Here is a 20,679-nt window from a genome sequence, read left to right as displayed (position 1 = left end):
AGTCCTCCTAAAAACCACTCTCCCGGGGCATGCCATTGTTACCTTCACTCTACAGAGGGGGGACCTGGAGCGCAGAGCATTGAAAGCCTTCGCCTAGGGTCACACGGCAGAGAGTGGTAGAGGTGGGGTTCCATGACGGCTTCTGGGTGGGAGACCTGATCACGACCACAACACCATATTTCCCCCCTTCACTGCTCCCCAGCTGTGAGCTGCCCTGGCCTCTGGCATTAGTGGTCATTCTGGGGGCTCCTAGGACCTGAGGTGGTCCACACCCAGTCCATCCACCTACTCTTCTCTGCAGACTGTGACATGCAGCTCTTTGGACCCTGGGGTGAAATCGTGAGCCCCTCGATGAGTCCTGATGGGAGCAACTCGGGGGGCTGCCGCATCTTCATTAATGTGGCCCCACAGGCCCGGATTGCCATCCATGCCCTGGCCACTGATGTGGGCACGGGAACTGGTGCCAGCTACATCTCGGTAAGTCCACCAGGATGGGGACAGGAATGTGCTGACTTTTGCTGATTCTAGACAGCTGTCCCCAGCGATGGGGACCGGGGGTACTATACTAGAGGACCCCCGAGTTTGCTCAAAAACCTCAAAATCATTAGTGAAAGAATGGGAGAGAAGAATTTCTTCCACTACCACCAACAAATGTTTATTGAGCTCTGCACAAGAGTGAAATAGAAAAGACCGTTTCTGATGTAGACTGTCAGTTAACCCAGGACTGAAGCATAATTTTAAACCCTGATAAAACTTTTCCAGAAGAGTGGGCCACCCCTCCCCTGACGAGGTTCATGTGTTCTGGGAGAACTGCCCTCTGCAAGGTGTCAGCTCCCCTACTGGAGGCAGCCTGGCTTCTGGAATCCCAGCTCTGGCACCCTGGCTGTGTGTCCTTGGGGAAGTAGGACAACATCTCTGAACCTCAGTTTCCTGGGTAGAATAATAGTGTCTTCTCGATAGGGCTGTTGTGTGAAGATTAAATGTGAGCCTGACTGTGTGATGCCTTGTATGTTAAAGGCTCCATGAATGCTAGCTAGTTATCATTTGTGGCTGGCCCTTTGGGGCTGCCCCTTTCCCCTCAGATCCGGGATATCCACAGCCTGAAGACGATGACATTTCACGGGCAGCAGGCACTCTACTGGGAGTCAGAGGGAAGCCAGGCTGAGATGGAGTTTAGCCAGGGCTTCCTGGAGGCCCGTGCCAGCCTACGGGGCCAGTACTGGACCCTCCAATCTAGAGTTCAGGAGCCTGGCTGGGCCGTGTCCTAGCTTTTTCTCCAAGCACATACCTCCAGGGACCTGTGGGCACAGTGGGATGCCTCCTCTAGACCCTGGAAGAGAAAAGAAGGAGCCTGACATTTATGAGCACCTGTTAGGTGCCCGGCGAGCCCCAGAGGGTTGGCTCTGGTCTCTGAGTGCTTTCCAGTTTGGATTTCCTCCAATCTTTAAGTGTCTCCTTTAGGACCTCCTACAACATGCAAAAGGCAGGCGGTGGAAAGTAGGGACTGGACTCTCTGGAAAGGCAGTCTCCAGCCTCTGTACCAATAAACGGAATGTGCAGTCTGAGTAGCGTTTTCTTCACATAACCTGTCCAGTCTGGCTTGCCACCCCATGGCATTGCCGGGATTCCCTGGCAGCGGTCAGGCTCCGGACCCATTCCTGACCTGAGCAAGCCCCACGCCACCCCTAGTGGTCTTCCTTTTTGCTACCCAGGAAGGAGGGGCGAGGGACTGCGGAGTCAAGAATGGGCGCCAACCCTGGCGCCCCTGTTAATTCTCTGCGAAGCCCCGCCCCTGCGCTAGCCCGCTGGGAGGATCTGCCCACCGAGAGCGCCAGGGCCACCGCGCGCCCGCCTCCTATGCTAATGAGCGCGAGCTCTCCGGAGCACCTCGCCACCGCCCTGTGAGCCCCGCCCCTTATGCTAATGTGCGGCCGCCTCTCCCACAAGGCAGCGCGCCGGGACGACGCGGCCGGCTCCGGAGCCCTTTGTGAGGGCTGCGGGCTGCGCCAGACGGCGACACGATGAGCGGCTCGGGCGGGGCGGCGGCGGCGGCCGTCAGCTCCGCGCCGCCCGCGCAGGACGAGGGCATGACGTGGTGGTACCGCTGGCTGTGTCGCCTGTCGGGGGTGCTGGGGGCCGTCTGTGAGTACCCGGCCCGGGAGAGGGGCCGGCCCCACCGCCCACCGCCCACCGCGCATGCGTGCCCGGCCCCGCCCCTCTGGCGCGCCCCCGCGGGGAGGGGCTGGGTGGGCGTGATGGGGCTCTGCGGGGCGCGCGCGGAGCTGTCGCCTGGCGGTTGCTATGGTTACCGGCCGCGCGGCCGGGCGGCTCCCGGGAAGTTCCAGGAGGGAAAGTGAGCTCCCGCGGCCAAGTCGCTGCCCCCCGCCGCGTCCGAGCCCGAGGACAGCGCGGCCTTTGTGTCGGCGCCGGGGGGGGGGGCGGGGGGGGCGCTTTCCGAAACTTCCCAGATGCCGCTCGCCGGGCGCCCGCTCAGCCCGGCCCGGAGGCAGCCTCACCTGTCGACTTGCGCGTGGGTGGGGGCGCCAGCCGTCTTAATGTTTGGACGAAGGTTATTGATACGTGGGGCGGATGGTGCCAGGGGATAAGCAATCCCCAAGGGAGGGCCGGGCATTGAGCCGAGGGGACGCGGCCTCTCATCTGGGTCCTCACTGTCCATCCAGAGGCCACCCTTTGCTGGCCGCTCTGCCTCAGCCGCCTCTCCTCTCCCCTCCTCGTTCCGCCCCAGCGCCATCGCCAACACACATCCTGACACACCCCCGAAAGAACATGAACAGGAGACAGACCTGCGACAGAAGGAAGGCAGATACGCGTCTAGTTTGTTTGGTCTGCTCTCCTCTCCTCTGCCTGCGGCCCTCCACTTTGGGAATTGCTGGAGGAGAGGGCACCTCCCCTGGACTTGAACTAGTGCCCGCCTGGCACGGAGGGCTGGGGCAGGGCAGATCCTGATCAAGTCTGCCAGAAGGAACACCTTTCAGAATCCCCTTCCAGCCCCACAGTCCTGCCGGGTGGGTGGACGCTGGAAGGACGTTCAGGAGTGCAGGGGTGGGAGCGTGGGGCTCAGGCAGGGCATGCCCTTGTCCAGAGGTGATAATGGGACGTGCCCCTGAGTCCCGTCTCACTGCCCCGTCCCACTGTGTCAATGCTGTTGGAGCAAGCATGTTTTTGACTCTGGAGAGACTGCTGGCTCGAGGTCAGGCCTTCGATAAGATCCTCTCAAGTTTGGTTAGCTGTTTTCCTTGCAGATCAGAGTGGGGGTCCTGCAGCGAGTGACAGTGGTCAGTGGGAGAGAAAGGAAAGGTTCTGACGGTGGCCTGTGGGCTGTCACCTTCCCACTCTCTTGGATTCAGCAGCCCTGCTGACTCCCTGGTTCACCCTGGTATGCCATGCAGTTCCTTGTCTCTCAAAGTGGGGTACCTGGGCTGCCCCAGGACTTCATGGTGTTGGGGCTACAGATGAAGCACCAGGAGAAGCTTGTGGCATCCCCCTGAAATGTCAGTTTCACCTAAAGCCTGGTGGGAGGGGATTGTTATGCAGACACCAAGTAGTATACCACAGGGAAGGGCGCAAAGCACGCAAGAGTTTTTGGGATGAGGGGTGCCTGGCTGGCGCAGTTGGTGGCGTGTGCAACTCTTGCTGTTGGGGTTGTGAGGTCAAGCCCCACGTTGGGTGTAGACATTACTTAGAAATAAAATCTTAAAAAAAAAAAAAAAGGCTCAGGGATGAAACAGGAATTCAGATAAGGGTTGTGCTTCTGGTTGGTCACTTCAGGGTAGGGTTGCCCTCCTGGCCGGTGGGGGCCTTGGAGAGGCATTTATTCAGGGTCCTGACAGTCATGTAGAGGCCTTCCTCACTTAGCAAGAACACTGGAAACTCCAGGGGCATTTTTCCAGCCTTGATTGTTAGGGGGCTCCTGGCTGGAGCCTTTCTGTTTGGGTTGAAACCTGGTTCTCCCCCAAGGTTGGCTGTTGGTAGGACAGTGTGGGGAGGGCCAGAGGTGGAGGCGAAATGCTGGCTGCCGCAGGTGTAGACTGCTGTCAGGGGAGCCCAGGCACAGCCAAGAGCCAGGCAGAAGCAGCACTGTGTTGCGGCCACTCACGTCTTGGCCCTGGGGGGCCTTGCTGCCTGAAAGCCTATGTGCCATGTCCAAGGGGAGTGCCGCCTTTTTAGTAGGCAGAATGTGCCTCTGTCCTTTTAGGAGACCTGGGGGACACACGAGGGCAGTCCCTCTGTAGTTTGGGCTCACTTCGTCTGGTTTCCTCCTCCGCCGCCTGCAGCCTGCATAGGGTTACAAGGGAAAACAACAGAATTCCAGGCCCAGCCAGGGATCAGGTACAGAGGTTTAATATTTAATGAACTGGTGGCTAATTGCTGCCTCGGGGCCCAGCTTTCAGCCCCACCCCAGCTAGGGCCCAGGCTGGGTGCCAAGCTGGGTGCTGGACTGGGAGCCAGGGCCCCGGAAGTGCCTGGCCGGCATGGGGAGTTCTGGGAGAAGCGGGCCCCAGAGGCAGCTGGTGTGCGCAGAGGCAGAGGCGGGCCTGGCACACCCTGCCCGTGGGGCGCAGTCAGGAGCGCAGGGCCAGGCTCCACATTTGGGGCATCAGGGCCTGGTGTTTCAGGGGTGGGTGGCCCGGACTGTGGCACTTGCCTGTGTGCAGGAGAGAAAACGCCTAAAACAGTGGTGAGGACATCCTTAGCTGTGTGCAAGTCACAGCTGACATGGTCACCCAGGGCTGCCTGGTCCTGATTTCTGTTCCGGGAGAGGCCGCTCTTGCCCCAACCAAAATCCAAGCCACATTTTCTGTGTCAGAGTGCTTCTTGTGTGGCCAGCCCTGCGAATGGTGGCGCCTGCCTGGCCTGAGCCCTCCAGACTCTTCTCTCTTTTCATCCTCAGTACCTTGCAGTGGGTACGGGTACGGCTGGGGTTCAGAGGCCAGCCGTGCATTGGACAGAGGGTGAGACGCCCTCCAAGCCAGCTAGCCACAGCCCTGCTGTGGGGCCCGGTACCAGCCGCTTCCCCTCTCTGAGCCTGCATCCTCATCCGGGATGCCGAGCAGTTACATTGGTCTCCCTTGTCTCGGATGGCAGAGGGGAGACTTGTAGGTGCTGTGGGGGGAGGCAGGTGTCGGGTGTCGGAAGGGGTCTGCTGGGGGTTCTTCCCGGCAGGCTCTGTCCCTTCCTCCCTGCTGATTCCTGCTCCTGTCTCGCTTCCAAGCTTGCGCCATCTCGGGCCTCTTCAACTGCATCACCATCCACCCTCTGAACATCGCGGCCGGCGTGTGGATGATGTGAGTAGCCTCGTGACTATCTTGCCCGGTGGGGCTGGGGGTCGCCATGCAGAGCTTCACCTCCTTCATACCCTGCCATGTTCTGTTATCCTGATTCTCTGTAGGGCCAGGCCAGCCACCCAGGCCTTTGTTGGGTTTAGGGCTGAGGTCACAAACGTGTCCTGAGTGTCCACTGAGCCAGACTCTGCCGGCACCATGTGCACTACCACGGGCCTGGCCTCTGGGAGCTCTGGGGGCCATCAGGGCCGGTCGAGGATTGAGTTGGAGGCTTGGTGTCTGGTGGGTTTGGAGCCCAGTGCTGGGATCTGGAGCTCCAGCTCGGAGGTGGGCAAGCCACAGACCAGGCAGATTAGAGCTGGTGCGGGATCAGGTGGTTAGAATGCCCTAGATGAATTCCTTGCCCGCCTCCTGCCGGGGTAGCTCGTTCCTGTGGGAGGGGAAGGCAGGGAGTGAGCACTGGCCAGTGCAGCTCTGGCCGCATCTGAGCCACCCAGCGCACATGAGAGGTGGCACAGGCATTGCCTGTGCCCGCGTGGGACCTGGCCGGGGAGGGGCACGGAGATGGACAGGGTGGGGCCCTGCCCCCAGAGAACTCAGGCCAGGGCAGAGGCTTGCTGGGGTGGGGCCCAGAGACACATGGGGGGCTGGGGGGCTGAGGCACTGGGCCGAGGCTTCAGTGCGCTGAGTCAGGAGACAGGCTGGCCTGGCTGTGGAGGGGCTGGGAGGATGGACCTGTACAGGAGGCTGGGGAGAGCCAGGGGTGGAGGGATGTGCGTTGTGCAGAGTCCCTGCTCTGGGCTCAGGTGGGCTCCTGGGTCACCCGCAGCTTGAGTTTCTGTCAAACGTAGGTAATGAGGGCCCTGGTGTCTGTTACTGTGACCCAGGCATGGAGAACACAAAGACTGGAGCAGACCCCTCAGTCTGTCCCCGCAGGTTAGCTGTCCCCAGCCCGAATACAGGAGGGCGGGGGGAGGGGGGAGAGAACACTGCACCGCAGGGCTTGCTAAGCTCCCGCCTCCCTGTGTGGCCTTGCCAAGGGTCAGCCCTCAGTGACCGTGGACTGACTGACCCACTCCTGGCCATCTTGGTGGATGAGCCGCTGCTGGGACAGCTTTCCCAGTGCTGATGGCCACATGGATGACAGGGGTGATCATGCTAGTAGCCGAGTGGCAGCTGGCTCTCTGCCCAGTGTGGGCTCTCTGCCCACTCTGCCTTCTGTGTGGAGGGACTCACTGCATGCTTACGGCAGCGCCGTGATGCAGGGGGTTTTGTCTCCTTCAAAGACAGAGGGATAAAGGGAAGACCAGATTCTTCCTCCAGAGCATTCATTTCGGTTAGAGAGGCTAGTGTGTGGGCAGTGGTTCAGCAGAGGCCCTGAGAGGGAGACGTTGGGGGGCGGGAGGAGGCATTCTGGTGCTGGGCATTGGGGTCCCCCCCATATCCCCAGGCCTGTCAGCCTGCCCCTCTCTTTTTTTGCCCTCCAGCATGAATGCTTTCATCCTGTTGCTCTGCGAGGCGCCCTTCTGCTGCCAGTTCATTGAGTTTGCGAACACGGTGGCGGAGAAGGTGGACCGGCTGCGCTCCTGGCAGAAGGCTGTCTTCTACTGCGGGTGAGGGGCCCCGGGACAGGCGGTGGGGACATCGAACCCTCCAGGGCCCCTGACACGGTTTCCCAAGACTCAAGGACCTGAAGGGCAGGCAATAGGTAGTGGCCAGCGCGTGGGGGAGACTGTCAGCGAGGATGAGGCTAGGAGAGCCTTGCACAGAGCCCTCTGGTGATGGCCGTTGTGAAGTGTGACCCGCGATGGCGCGGCGGGGCGGCGAGCTCACCGCTGCAGTCTTCTGCACTTCAGACGTGGGGTGCGGGTGCCCCGTGGCCGCCTATGTGATAGAGAAAAGTGAGCAGCGCTTGGGATGTTGGCCCATCATTTGGGAGTTGTTAACTAGATCCTGGTAGGTTCATAGAATGTGTTTGTGGGCAGCCTTTCAAGAGTGTGGCCTGTCCAGGTGCCCTGACATGAGGGCGGGTTACAGAACAGAAACGGTCACCTTCCTATATGCTTTCCTTTGATTTTCCCACTTCTAACAACAGATTCCGTGTGCAGCCCTGTCCACCTGAGTCATGAGGTTGAACTAATTTCAGGATGTATCTAACACCCAGAAGCTTCTAGAACAGTGCTGGTGCATAGGAGGCCCTCAGCAGCTTCTGGTAGCAACAGCAATAGTTACTAGGATTTAGGTTATCTTTGAAATGAAAGCGGAGATGTTTAGTGGGGGCCAGTGGTTTTGACAGCACCAGATACATATTCTTTCCATTCTGGAGCGACTTCCCACTGGGTCTCCACCACAGAGTAATACAGGATCACAGAGCACTGCCTGTCATCGTGTCCTTTGCCATGACCTTTATTTTTAAGAAATGTATTTTAAAAATACTAACAGTAACATGCATTCATTAAAAATGATTTGGAAAATATTAAAGCCCCACTGCTTGGAACGTTTCGGTAAGTTTTGGTCTGCTTCTCTGCTGGCGGCTTTTTAAGCCTGTTTCTGACGTGGTTATAACCATTCTAAGTGAATTTGTATCCTGCTTTTTTTCATTTCATATCGTGATATAAACATTTTCAGGATCACCACAAAGACTTTATGATGTTACTTTTAATGATGGGAATATTTATTCCACTGTGTTCATCGTGCTTTTTCTTAATTTGTAAACTGTGGTGCAAATCAAATCAAACCGTGATAACCTGCGATGTGCCAAAGCTTTTTCTGTGATGCTTTTCTTAGGATATGTTTCCAGATGTGCACTTACTAGGTCAGAGATCAGTCATTGAAAAGGCTTCAGTACATGACTACCTTGCTTTCGAGTTTCTGCCACCTCTCCAGCCTCCCAGTGTTGTGCACCATTTTACATTTGTGTCCGTTGTCTAGGAGGTGAGATGTTTTTCCAGACGGCTTTGCTAACTGCATTTTCTTTTTTGGAAATGGTCTAGTTTACTTTTTACCTTTTGGCATCTTAATGTTTTACTTAGTAAGTTCTGCGTTTCCTGTAGTGAGGATTTCTCAGTCCTTTGTTATATTTTCCGCAAATATTTCTCCAGCCTGTGTGTCTTTGTTTTGACTGAAGATTTTCCCCCACGGTCATTTCTGTTATTCTCTTATTACCTAGAAATTTTATGACCACAGTCAAACCTCACATCGCTTGTCCTGCCTGAATAGAGTCAGGTGGAATTCATCTGGTGGTCCAGTCTTATCTTCTTTGTGTGCAGGCTGCGTGTGGGCCGGGGAGGCCTCTGGGCAGACAGCCTGGCCCAGGGAAGCGACAGGACAGAGTGCTGGTCCTCCAGGCGCAGTATATTCCTGGCCCGGCTAACCTAGCCGCCACCCTGGTCTGGGAATCCCTGCCAGAATCTAGAGTCAGCCCCATGGCTACTCAAGCCAGAGCAGACACCTGCCACCAGGTGGCGCCAGACGGAGGTCGGGACCAGAGGGAGCTGGAGCTGCTCCCGCTGGGAACCTGGCAAGCAGGAAACCCCCATGCCTTATGCAGTTGAAGCTTTGGGTTCTTTCGTGGTGAGACATGGCCGGTTTTACTGCAGAACAAAGAGCTTCCATGTATTTGGTGCTGATGCTGTTCCGGGCATTGTGCAGTGTCTAACACGGGAGGAGTTCAGGGACTTGCTGAGTCACAAAGCTACTAGGGGGTGGACTGACATGTGATTTTCTGGTCGGCCTGTTTTATGGACAGGGAGGGCAGACTGTCCCAGTACCGTTTCACCCTTTGTGTGCCACAGACCCTGTCAACGATCTGATGAAGGCTTTACGTCTTCTCCCCGGAAAATACACAGAATTTCGCAGACAAGTGTCTGTGTGTCTAAGGACTTTCTGAAGCCTGGCTGTAAACCTGTGTCCGGACTGATTTCTCGGGACCCTTCCTGCACCTGGTGTCTGGGGAGGGGGCCTGGAAGTGGCGAGGCCGCCGCAGGGCAGGAGTACCCCCTGACCTCTGCCTCTCTCATAGGATGGCTGTCATTCCCGTCGTCATCAGCCTGACCCTGACCACGCTGCTGGGCAATGCCATCGCGTTCGCCACCGGGGTGTTGTATGGACTCTCTGCTCTGGGCAAGAAGTGCGTGTGCCTCTCCTGGCCCCCCGGGGGGAATCTTGACATCCTGCCGCCTGAAAGTCTCTCGGGGAGGAGGGTCTGGGAGGGGCCCCGTTACCCCTCTGCGGACACGGAGGCACAGGCGCTGTCAGCGTCCTCAGGGTGTTCAGCTCTAGGGGACAGGAGCGTGAGGGCTCGTGGACTTCTGCTGGCCTGGCCGTACCTCGCCACAGCCCATCGTGGGGCTGGCAGGTCTGTGGCTCGGGAGAGCGTCTTCCTCTGCCCTCAGAGCCTGGACTGCAACTCTGAATCCTTCTCCACCCAGCACCCCAGGCAGCCCGTGCCACTCTTAGAGGGGACATGTCTGCCATCCTAGCAGCAGGGTGTCTGGGGAAACCAGAGCCCGGTAGGGTGTCCCTGCGGGTCGTGCCTCGGTCACAGGCCAGGAATCTGGTGGTGGCTGGGAGGGCTCTGTGCCTGGGGTCTTTCCCCCTGTGACGCTGACTCGCTCTCTCCCCAGGGGCGATGCCATCTCCTACGCCAGGATCCAGCAGCAGAAGCAGCAGGGGGATGAGGAGAAGCTCACGGACACCCTGGAGGGGGAGCTGTAATGTGAGCTTCCGGCTTGCTCCTGTGGTTCTGTGTGGACACGCCCTGCAGGGATGAGGCCTGGAGCATTGACCCTGAAGGACAGCCTGGAAGAGGAGCCTTTGCCTGGCTCCCATCAGCCCCTCTACCCCTGTCCCTACACCTGGAGTCGTCTTCTGTCTTCTCCTTTCTCTAGCTTGGTGTCTCCTGGCCCTGGGCCTCGGCCAGCAGGAAGGAGACTAGCAGTGACAGCAGGTAGCCCCAGGGGTGACCCAGGCCGCAGGGCTGGAGGCAGAGCAGAGCCTGGCCCCACGCACAGCTGGCCTGGCTCAGCCGGAAACAGGACACCGTGTGCATTTCCAGACTCCCACTGCTAGCAGAGCCACTGGGGATCTGCTGAACGCTGGGAGGAGCTTCCCCCAGAGATGCTGGGCCCGGGCATTGGGCAGAGGGAGCCTCCTCTTGGCTCTCCAGGTAGGAAAGTATGCTGTAGGCTGAGCCACCTGGGCCCCCTCTGTCCACCTGTCATCGGGAGGGAGCGGTGCCCTGCTGCCCATGGTCTGCCGCTGCCCAGGCCCCTCCCTGCGTCTCTGTTCTCTGCGGGAGCTCACAGCACTCCCGAGATGCTTCTAGAGGACCCAGCACAGCAGCCTTGGCAGCAGCTGGACAGCCGGGGAGTGCTCCCTCCCCCAGCTCCCTGGAAGCTTGGACAAGCTGTTCCAGGATACTTCTCATGGGCCTGGCCCTGGCCCCGGGCCCCAGGTTCTCCCCCCAGCCCCCAAGGCCCTGGTGCTAAGGAAGTGGGGAGGGCAGGCTCTCCTCTCCCATGGGGCTGTTTGTCCACCTCTCTGGTGTGGTCCTGCCATGTTAGCAGTGGCCTAAGTCCAGTTAGTAAGGTTAAGCTCGACCCACCGGTGTTGCTGCCGGCCTGCCCCCGACCCTGCCTTCAGGGAGTTTCTTGCCTTTGAGAGCTGGGCAGAGGCCAGAGCTGCCTCCCACCACCATGAACTGTACCCAGGCCACCTGGGAACAAAGCCTGTGTGGGGGGCGTGAGGAGGCGGCCCTGCCTGGGCTGTGCACCGTCTCCCCCGGCCTCCTTCCATGCCAGTGTTCCTGTGTCCCCCGTGTATGTCCGCCTCAGCCCGCTGACGGCTCCGCTCACCGGACTTGCCCCCAGCTGCTAGGCCCATCTGATGGGACCTGACCGAGCCCAGGTGGCACTGGGCAGAAATGGGCGGTGTGGAAAAGGCTCCATCGGGCCCAGCTCTGCTCTTCCTTCTCCCGGACCCTGGCAGTGCCTGCTCACGGCCCCGAGCTCAGCCCCAGTCCTGCTTTGTTGGAAACAGCCCTCGGGCTGTGTCCAGATCCTTGCTTCCCAGAGGGTGCGCTCCTCTCGGGGCCTTGTTAGTGTTGGACAGCAGGAGGGGCAGTTACTGTCCTGGGGACACATCCCAGGGCTCCTGGTCAGCAGTGGCCCCCAGCGGCCTTCCAAGGAGCCTGACCAGGCTGGGCCCCCGGGTGGCAAGGGCACTATAGCGTGGCTGGCCTGGTGGGACACGTGCCTTCGGGGGTCCTCTGGGACCACCCATCTCAAACAAGCGCTGGGTTCAAAGGGCTCTGGGCTCTAGACCTCTCCGGGCGGGTGGGCGTGTGTATGTGCTTGTCTTCTGTGTCTGCCGTGTGTGTGTGTGTGTGTGTCTTCTGCGTGTGTTGTAAGACCTGTCTACCTCCCAAGAGGAGCGCCCCTCTTGGTTCATTCTTATCCAGGAAGTGGGACGTGAGGGTCACTCTGGCCCCTGCGGCAGGGGCCTTGATGGCGGGGGCTTCCTTCTGCAGGAGGAGAGGGGCTGGCTGTGTGTCCGGGAAGGTTGCACCTCTACTCTGTCAGGAAGTCGGGTGGGTGTCGGGTGGGCGCTAGAGGCAGGCGCAGGGGTGGGAGTGCCCTCCAACCCCTCAGTCACCGGCCAGGATGGACCCGAGGTTCCCACCAAGTAGGGCTGAGCAATCCTGGAGCAGTGACTCCATCCCTCAGTGTGGGGTGCCGCCTCACAAGGAACATCTGTCCAGGTGGCAGAAGGGGCTGGGCCTCCAGGTTCCATTCCTGCCTCCGTGGGTCTGGACTCTCTTGTCTTGGGGCCCTCACTTTCTCAGTGTTTAGCGTGCATTTTGAGCAATAAAGCCTGGCGGGAGTTTGTATGCTCGCTCATGCACTCTGCCTCTTCCCTCCAATCCCGCACCCCTGCTGCCATAAGCAAGCACGCTGGGACCACTGGCCCTGGGAGTAACTGCCATTTTATTGAGGACCTTCTGTGCGGCTGGCCCTGTCCCATTCCTGCTCACAGCATCTCAGATGAGGAATGTGGTTGGCCGAGGTCACACAGCTGGGAAGGGCTGAGCCTGTGGGACAGAGCCATCCTGCGGCCAGGCTCTCCCCCGCAGGCTGCCTTGCCCCTTCCGTCTGCCTTACTGTGGACAGGTCGGGGGTGGTGGGAGGGGGCCTTGCCTGGGGGCAGCAGGCCCTGGCAACCTTGGCTGAGAGTTTGGGTCTAGCCAAACCTGGCTGCTGGGTGGGCTCCCCCACCTGCAATAGACCCCATCCTGCCACAGGGTGAACATGGTTTGCAGACAGGAGCACTTGAGCCCCGTTTCGAGGTTGGGTGGGTACAGGAGGAAGTGTCTGTGCTGGGTCTTGGGCCCTGGCCTTTGGGAGTCTAGAATGTTCCCCGTAGTACCCATAAGCTTTTAGAAGTACAGATCTGTCTTCCTCCCTGTAGTCAGGTGGTTCCATGGTGACTAAGCGGATCAGAACAAAATGGCACGATGACGTCCCTGTGTGGAACCATCCACCATCTCCCACCCTGTGCTCTCTCCTCGTTCTAGCCCTCTGTGGGCGCATCCTCTGCACCTAAGTAAGGAACCAGGCCACAGGTCAGCCAGCAGGGCCTTGTCCGGCCTCTGGGCCGTGTGCTCCCCTGTGACCCATGGCTGCCTCCTCTGCCGGTGCGTCTTGGCCAATGAGCGTGCAACACGGCAGGCTGCCTGAGCTGGGGCCCAGGATGGAGAGGGGGCTGCCTGCCCAGAGCCGGAACGTGCCCTGTTAGGGCCCTGCCATGCTTCTGTCTGGTCCTCCTGTGCTCCGTCCGATGACAGATTGCTGCTGCCTTCTGGGCTCGGCGTGCAGGTTCGTGGCCAGCGCAGAGGCCCTGCACCCAGTGGTTTGGCCCCCCCTGGGCGGGGACCCTCACCTAGTGCAGGAAGGACCTCCTCCCGGTACGGAAGAAGGACTCAATCTGCTCCAGCGACCGGCCCTTGGTCTCAGGCACCCAGCAGCCAGTGAACACCAGGCTGGCCAAGCAGATGGCAGCGAAGAAGAAGAAAGGCACGTGGAGGCCGAAGGCGTTCTGGGGGTATGGAGGGGATGCCTGGTCACATGGGGTTCCCGGGGCCCTTCTAGTGTTAGCCAGCTTTGAGGGGCCTTCCCCTTATTCCCCTGCTCAGGGGTCCCCCTGGGCTCCTCACTGCCTCCCGCATGAGATGCAAATGCTTTAGCATGGCCCGCCCTGGCCCGGAGCTCTGGCCTCAGCCTCGGCTCAGGCAGCCACCTCTCTCCCACCTGCAGGAGGTCTGCATCCCCTAGCCTGGTGGGAGCGAGCTCCTGTGTTTCTGGAGCCATCGCACACGTCCTCCTGCCCTGCCCCAAGCTCATCCGCACCTCTCTGCCAGAGCTGTGCATACTACGCGTGCTCCCCAGCCCTGCCCTGACCTGCTGGCTACACCAGGGGTGGCCCTGGCCCTGGCTGCCCCAGTCACACTGTCCCTCCCGGGTTCTGGGAACGAGATTCTGGTTGGCTTCAGGGCCTGCTGGGGTCTGAACCAGGAGTGGGGAGAAGGGCACATAGCGCCCTATGTGGGCTGGCCAGCAGGGACCCTGCCGGGAGACCCAAACTGCTACCCAGAGAGGAGGCCCTCTGGGCTCGCTTGTCCCGGCCCGGGAGTACCTGTGGGACACTCCGAGGACTTGACCGAGAAGCCCCACCCGAGTTACTCACCACCACCAGCAGGAAGGACTTGGTGAGGGCAAAGGCCGTGAGCCAGCTGACAAGCACGCAGAGCCCCGAGGCCACACCACGGGCTTGCAGGGGCAGGATCTCTGACATGAGGAGCCAGGTGATGGGCCCCCAGCCCATGGCGTAGCCTGCCAACAGAGGGGACGAGGGGCCTCTGCTGCCTGCACGGAGCTGCCAAGACCCCTGGGTCGCCAACCCCGCTGACATGCCAGGAGGGCGGCGCCCCGCCCACGCCCTAGCTGGGCCCTCACACCGAGCACAAGCCAGCCCCCCTCTGGCTGGCCATCAGCCTCCCGAGCCCTCAGCCCAGCGCAGTCACTGCACACCTACCCATGATGAAGAGCATGGTGGCCACCAGGGGCAAGAGGGTGAGGTAGCTGGAGGGGGTGGCCAGGGGCTGCTCTGTGTCCCCCAAGGGCACACTCTGGAGGCCCATGGTGCTCATGGTGCTGTTGGGAGTCAGAGGCTTCGGACCGAGGTGGACGTACAGCCCCAGTGTCAGGTTGGCCGCAAACATAATGGTGGCTGTGGACAGACAGGTGGCCCTCGGCGGGGGGGGCCAGGACCCTCTGAGCTGGGTGCTTCCTCTGCATAGCCCTTCAGCACCCTGCGCCCTACGCGGGCTGGTTCTCATCCAGGCGGCCGCCATGGCCGTGACCAGACGCTTCCTGCAGAGCAGCAAGCTCTGCCTGCCTGTGTTTGAGCTTCCGTCACACTGTGGCCCCCTCAGGCCTTCCCGCCGCAGCGGGTATGTGCCAGGCCCTGTGCTGGGCGCGGGGAGGCAGGGCCCACAGGGCAGATGGGATGACCCCGCGCCCCACCGTGGAGCTCCCAGCCACAGTGTGCCCTGCGCGGGCTGGCGCACCACCGTCAGCTGTGGGAGGAGGCGGCGAGTGCTCACCTGAGATGAAGAGCAGAACCTTGCGGCCAGCCAGGTCCATGGTGAGGGCGGCGATCAGCACGGAGAAGAGCCTCACGGCCCCCACAATGGCCGCATCATCCTTCGGGGGCTGCAGGGGGAAGCCGCCGGGCCTGAGGGGCTCCAGCCTGCTGCTCCTGTCCCACCCGCCCCCGAACAAGGGGCTGCGGGACGCTCCGGTCCCAGGCTGTGGCCACAGCTCCTTTGGAGCGTTGAGCTGCTGAGCAGGCACTATGTGCCAGGCACTTCCTCCAGTCACCCGGCCTAGCCTGCCGCCCCCCCGGGCCAGCATGGAATCCAGGTGCCACAATGACTTGTGGGACTGCGCTGTCACTAGTATCTTTCAATCTCCTCTCCCTCTGAGCCCAGGACCGGCCAGCGCAGGCACACCCTCTAATCTCCCGTCTACAGAAGCGGAAGCTGAGGTTTGGAGGGAAGGGACTTCCCTCAGTGAGCGGCAGATGCTCTGAACCTGGGGTCCATGACCCACAAGGGCTCCGCACTTGTAGACAATGGGTTCCTTTGGAATCCTGGATATTTTAAAATATATAAGTTTACTTATAAACATTATTCTGAGAATGGGGGCATGGCACAAAACCAGCTAGGAGATCCTGGCGGGCTCCACAGGGCACATGCACCCCTGACACGTGGCACAGGGCAGGTGCTCAGTAAGGGACGGCCTCCCAGATGCCGGGGGCAGAACTGGGTAGTGTGGGGTTGGGCTCTCACCAGAAGGACGGCAGTGCTTTCGAAGATGGGCTGCAGGTAGACGAGGATGGGCGTGATGCCCATCAGTTGCTGCAGGAAGCGCATCAGCAAGGCAATGAGGATGGGTCGGTACATGTGGGGGTTCCGAGCCTCGGCCCACGACATGTGGGTGCTCTAAAAACATGAAGCTGCCACTGGGGGGGAGCTGTGCCGGCCCCTTCAGCAGGCACCACCCTGCCCTGGGTTGCATGGGGCTGGGTAGGAGACTCCCTCCTCCCTTCCCCTAGGAAAGACCCTGTGCCGGGAGGCAGTCCAGACCATGCACAGGCCTGGGGGACCCCCGCCTGAACCCCAGGCTCTTGGATGAGCGGGTGCGTCAAGGCAGATTTTTGCTTGTAAGGGTCTCTGTGTGCCCAGGCATCGGCAGCACGGAGCACGTGCTCTAGGTCAAGTGTGGTAATATCTCCCCTCCCCCCGGTTCTTGGAGGTGGGAGCTGCTCTTATCCCTGTTCCCCAGGAAAAGCAACCAAGGCTCAGATAGACCTAGTGGCTGGCTGCAGCCACAGCGCGCTCTGCACCCCGACCCTCCCACACCTGTCTGCGGATGTTGTCCTGGATCTGCTGGAACTCCCAGCGGACATCGGTGTCGGCCCCACGGAGCCAGGCCAGCGCCCTCAGGGCCTCCGTGTCCCTGCCCCGTGAGAGCAGGAAACGAGGGGAGTTGGGCATGAAGCTGAGCAGCAGGATCATGATGAGCACGGGCCCTTCTCCGGCCACAGCCAGCCAGCGCCATGGCAGCAGGAGGCCTGGAGGCAAGGATGGGGTGAGGAGCTGGGGTCCAGGCCGGACAGAGTCCCCTCCCGTCGAGGCCTCTGAGCAACCTTATCTGTCCTCAAGGGCTAGGCCCAGGGCCACCTCCCACAGGAAGCCTACCCTGGTTGCCCCAAGCCTCTGTGATTTAGACCAGGAGGGGCCCCAGGGATTGCTTGGCCCCAGCACCGGGCCCAGCACATAGAAGGAGGTCCTTGGAGGGTCTCAAGGGCCATGGCAGGGTGATGGAGGGGTAGCCTGAGCAGGCAAGCCCCCAGGCTTCTACCCCCAAATCCCCACCCCATCTCAACCAGATGGGCTCTGATCTCTTTTCTATATGGACTTCTCATATGGCTAGAGAGAGGCAGAGTAGTGCCTAGATGTACACAGCACAGTGGTGTCTTGTGCCCCAGCTGGGGTTTGTTTTGGGGCATGTTCACTGCCTTTCCAACCCTGTCTGCTCCCCCGCCTGCACACAGGAGGTGCTCAGTGCTCATTTGGATGATACTTGCCAAGGGCGTAGAGGGACAGAGATCCGAACACTGCCATGAGCTGGGGCGTGGCCCCGAGGGCCCCACGAACACTCGGGGTAGCAATCTCAGACACGTACACCTGCAAGACACATCAGCCCACCCAGGGCCTTTGGTGAGATTTAGGCTCCTGGGCCTGGCTAAGATGGGAGAGGTGGCCCCGGTGAACCTTGGGAAGTGACAAGTGGGGGCTTCGGATGGGGCTCTTGTCCCGATTGTGACCCCGTCCATTTCCCTAACCATCAAGTGGGCGGACGCACTCACCTTTGAAACGGGCAGCATGAGGTGGGGAGTTGGGAGGCCCACAGGCACCCAGTCTCGGCTCCTCCCGGGCATCCCTAGCCCCCTGATGGCCTTGCCCTGGCCCCTGACAGGGTGTGTGTGCAGCTGTGGGAGGAGTCCTAGGCAGGGGAGAGACTTCCCCTTGCCCCGTTGCTCAACGCAGGTTTTCTTCAGTTGAGCAATGTGCCTGACTTTCGGGAAATGGAGTGGGAACTTGAAGGAGTCCAAAGTGAGGTTGGCTGGGGATGTGGGGACAGATTAGCTGCCCTGCTGCAGGTGAGCTAAGGTTCCCCGGCAAACATATCTCCATTGACTGGGGGGCTCGGCAGGGGGGCGGGGCCGGGAGACTTAAACCGCATGGTGGTTAGCACAGTGCTGAGGCAGTGAGGGGACAGGGGTGGGCAGTCCTGGCCTTACCGGGATGCAGGCAGCAGTGAGCCCCCCAGCGAAGCCTGTCAGCGTCCTCCCCAGCAGCAGCATCCAGAAGCCGTGGGCACCTGCCATGAGCGCGTAGCCGGCTGCTGATGGTACAGCGGAGAACATGATGCTGAGCTTCCGGCCCAGGAGGTCGTTGAGAACCATAGCACTGAGGCCCCCAGCTGCCGCACCCAAGGTGAATACGGACTGCAGGAAAAGGGTGGAGGGCAGACATGTGTGGGCACCCAACCCTCCTAGCCCCCATCAGAGCCTAGGGGCAGCTGCTTTTCCAAGCTGATCGTGAGATCCCTGCCTACAGGATCCAGGCTCTGACTGATAGTGAGCCTCCTGTCTCCAGAGGTGTGCAAGCATCATGTGCACAACCCTTTGTTAGAGATGCCACCATGGGGAGTCCTGCTCTGGGGAGTAATGTGGGGCCACCTCTCCATAGTGGTTCAGCTCAGCTGAATGTTTAAATGTCTAATACTATTACGGCAGACAGGAGAATTCTGTGACCTGAAGCCCCTGGCATTTTTAGATTTGGGGGTTCTTGGATTCCCTGTAGAGTGTAGTGAGTAGGATCCAGTCAGTGACTTGGGCACATTGCTTAGCCTATCCGGGCCTCAGTTTCTTTAGCTGTTTTATGGGGACAGCAGGAGTACCCACCTCATAGGGTTGGCCCTGGAGTCAACTAGCTCTCATGTACAGCAGCCAGCAGCACACCCCTGGCACATACTGAGTGCTCAGTACGCACGGGGTATCATCTTAGCTGCTCTGTTGTAATTGTAAATTGGAGGCTACTGAGATGGTAATTCTAGCATCCTGGGACTCTCAGGGCCCCCGCTCTTCCCTCCCATGTGCCCACACTCAATCCTGGGGCCCTCCTTGGCCCAGCCAGGGCCTCTTCCCATTGGCATCTGAGGCCCCTGCCCCCCATCATTCAGGGAGGTGCCCGCTCTGCTGTGGCAGTCAGGCTGTGGGGGTGTGTGGGGGGGTCTGGGGTAGGGGTGAGACCTGGAGGACCACCTCTCCACTGTCTCCTTCCCACGCCTTCTTAGCAATCACTTCCTCCTTCTATTTCAGAGCATCATCTGACCTCACTCACCCACTGCCCCTCCTACAGTCTGGTGATCAGGGAGGAGGAAGACCAGGGCCCTACAGGGGGGCCCTAGCTTCGTGGGTCCCCACTCACCCTGCTGTGCCTGTCTCCAGCTCAGAGCAGGGCTCTTACCCCAAACCAGGATGCCTGGGTTTTGGTCAGACTCAGGTCCGGGTCCAAGGAGTGCTCCAGGGCTGGGATGACAGGGGACGTGTAGACCAGGGCATACCCGAAGCTGAAATTGCCCAGCACGGCGGCAAAGGTGGCCAGGAACACCCTCTTGTTCTGTGGGGCCCTGGTGGGGGGGGCGGGGGGGGCAGGCAGAGTGATGAGGTCTTGGAGCTCCTCCGCCCCCCGCGGCTGAAAGGCTGCGGGTCCTGAGCCCAGTGGCTGTCGGCTCGGGCTCGGAGGGCAGCGCTGGGTTGGGCCAGGCTGAGGGCTCCCAGAGCTTGTGTCATCTCGCTTGGAGAATCCCCAGGACAGTCCCCAAAGCCCACCCCCCGTGGCCGAGACACGGGTAAAGGGTACTTCTCTCTAGCAGAGGAGGCTTGCCTTCTGGTGGCACCTTTGCCTCTGAAGCTTGCTGTGTGACCTTAGGCAAGCAAGTCCCTTGCCCTCTCTGGGCTTCCTTCATCCTGGCTGAGCCAGCTGGGGGCTGGGCCTGCTACGGGGGGAGAACAGCTCCTTAAATAGGACTAGGGTGTCTGGGGCAGAAGGGGGCCAGACGGACCTTGGCCGGACACTCACGGAAGGTCAGAGAAGGCCCAAGGCGGAAGCCGGCCCCTACCCGCAGCCCCCATGCCCCGCGACTCTCACCCGACCCGCGTCCTCTCCCCCGGCGACGGGGACTTCTCAGGGAAAGTGTCGTAGTCCGGGCCCTCGGCTCCCAGCAGCGGCTCCTGCATGGCCGCCCCTGCTCGCAGTGTCCGTGCGGCCGCCGAGGGGCAGGGTGCTGGAGGACAGCTCCGGCCGGGAGACGCTCCGGGCCGCCCCGGCTCCGAGCATCCGGCGCAGGCTGCAGCTCCACCCCTCGGCCGCGATTGGCTGCGAGGCGGCCCTGCGGAGCCGGCGCCGGCCAATGGGGCCGCGGCGAGCGGTGCGGAGCCTCGGATGCGGATGCTCGGATGCGGGCGCGGCTCCGGGGCGGGGACGGGCGGCGTGCGGGGCTCGGCCGGGCTCTCCCGGGGCGCGGGCCCCGGGGTAAGGGGGGGCGGGGCTCTGTCGGGGCTTTCCTGGGGCGCGGGCCCGGGGGCGGAGCGCGGGCGGGCTTTCCCGGGGCGCGGGCGGGGGTGGGCAGGGTGCTGGGCTCCGCGGGGCTTTCCTGAGGCGCGGACCCCGGGGCGGGGCCAGGTTTTAAATAGGCGTGATCCGCACCTCGTGCTCCCCGGGAGACCCCTCAGCTGGCCCTTCAGATGGGAGCCCCCGCACCCTCACCCGAGGGAAGAGGAGCGATAGACGCAGAGGCCCTGCGGATTCGTCCGTGTCCACGTCTGGGTGGGATACCAGCACCCACCCCAGACCCAGCTCTATAGGCTGGAGGAAGACATGCCCAGAGAGGCTTAGCGACTCCCCAAGGTCACACGGAGTACCGTTGTCTCCCTCCAAAGGAAGGCCTTGCGCTCTGCCTTCCTGGACTCCCTCCCTGCTACATCGTGTGCTGGAGTCACGCCTGGCCCTGCCGCCTCCCCTCCAGGGGTGAATTGAAATCTGGCTGAGGAGTGCCCATGACAGCATCCCGCATCCCGGACAGCCAGAGGGGGTGTGGGGTGGAGGCCCAGGGAGGAGGGGGCGGTGGTCCCAGTGGCACAGATTTGTATATTTTCCCCATTTCTGGCCCTGTTTGATGGCAGA

General features: G+C 60.9%; 3 protein-coding genes across 20 annotated transcripts in view; 2 read left to right on the top strand and 1 right to left on the bottom strand.

Annotated features, from left to right (window-relative positions):
• Nucleotides 1–1,566, top strand: part of ADAMTS13 (ADAM metallopeptidase with thrombospondin type 1 motif 13) — a 30,292-nt gene extending 28,726 nt beyond the window's left edge. For 12 of the 13 annotated variants that reach the window (XR_003523560.2, XM_027614430.1, XM_027614437.1 and 9 more), the window contains 2 exons: nt 302–477; nt 1,083–1,566. Coding sequence is in view for 11 of the 13 variants with exons in the window: in XM_027614430.1 (XP_027470231.1) it covers nt 302–477; nt 1,083–1,268 (362 nt within the window). In the remaining 2 variants the exon portion in view is untranslated. Of the gene's footprint in view, nt 1–301; nt 478–1,082 lie in introns of those variants that run through there. The other variant, XR_003523562.1, reaches the window with a different exon arrangement.
• A 386-nt stretch (nt 1,567–1,952) lies between these two features.
• CACFD1 (calcium channel flower domain containing 1) lies at nt 1,953–10,090 on the top strand. The gene is made up of 5 exons (XM_027614450.1): nt 1,953–2,142; nt 5,234–5,306; nt 6,791–6,916; nt 9,325–9,432; nt 9,929–10,090. The coding sequence occupies exons 1-5, from the start codon at nt 2,022–2,024 to the stop codon at nt 10,017–10,019; spliced, it is 519 nt and encodes a 172-aa protein (XP_027470251.1). The 5' UTR covers nt 1,953–2,021; the 3' UTR covers nt 10,020–10,090.
• Nucleotides 10,091–12,270: 2,180 nt separating this feature from the next.
• SLC2A6 (solute carrier family 2 member 6) lies at nt 12,271–19,866 on the bottom strand. Of its 6 annotated transcripts, none has more exons than XM_027614445.2 (11): nt 19,645–19,864; nt 18,961–19,123; nt 17,730–17,936; nt 17,013–17,112; nt 16,285–16,496; nt 15,712–15,864; nt 14,965–15,073; nt 14,394–14,588; nt 14,046–14,191; nt 13,242–13,397; nt 12,271–12,393 (listed from the first exon to the last, which is right to left on the bottom strand). In XM_027614445.2, exons 1-10 carry the CDS (start codon nt 19,731–19,733, stop codon nt 13,242–13,244), a joined length of 1,530 nt encoding a protein of 509 aa, XP_027470246.1. In that variant the 5' UTR covers nt 19,734–19,864; the 3' UTR covers nt 12,271–12,393. The 6 variants fall into 6 exon arrangements, 4 of the variants coding, with proteins under 4 accessions (XP_027470246.1, XP_027470247.1, XP_027470248.1 ...); XM_027614444.2 differs by lacking the exon at nt 12,271–12,393 and adding an exon at nt 12,762–12,901; XR_003523564.2 differs by lacking the exon at nt 14,046–14,191 and having other exon boundaries at nt 19,645–19,866.
• Nucleotides 19,867–20,679: the final 813 nt, after the last annotated feature.

This window comes from Zalophus californianus, chromosome 13 (assembly GCF_009762305.2).
Source record: "Zalophus californianus isolate mZalCal1 chromosome 13, mZalCal1.pri.v2, whole genome shotgun sequence".
In the NCBI taxonomy this organism is placed as follows: Eukaryota; Metazoa; Chordata; class Mammalia; order Carnivora; family Otariidae; genus Zalophus; species Zalophus californianus.
The sequence above is the reverse complement of the archived record's forward strand: the minus strand, read 5'-3'. Positions and strand labels throughout refer to the sequence as shown.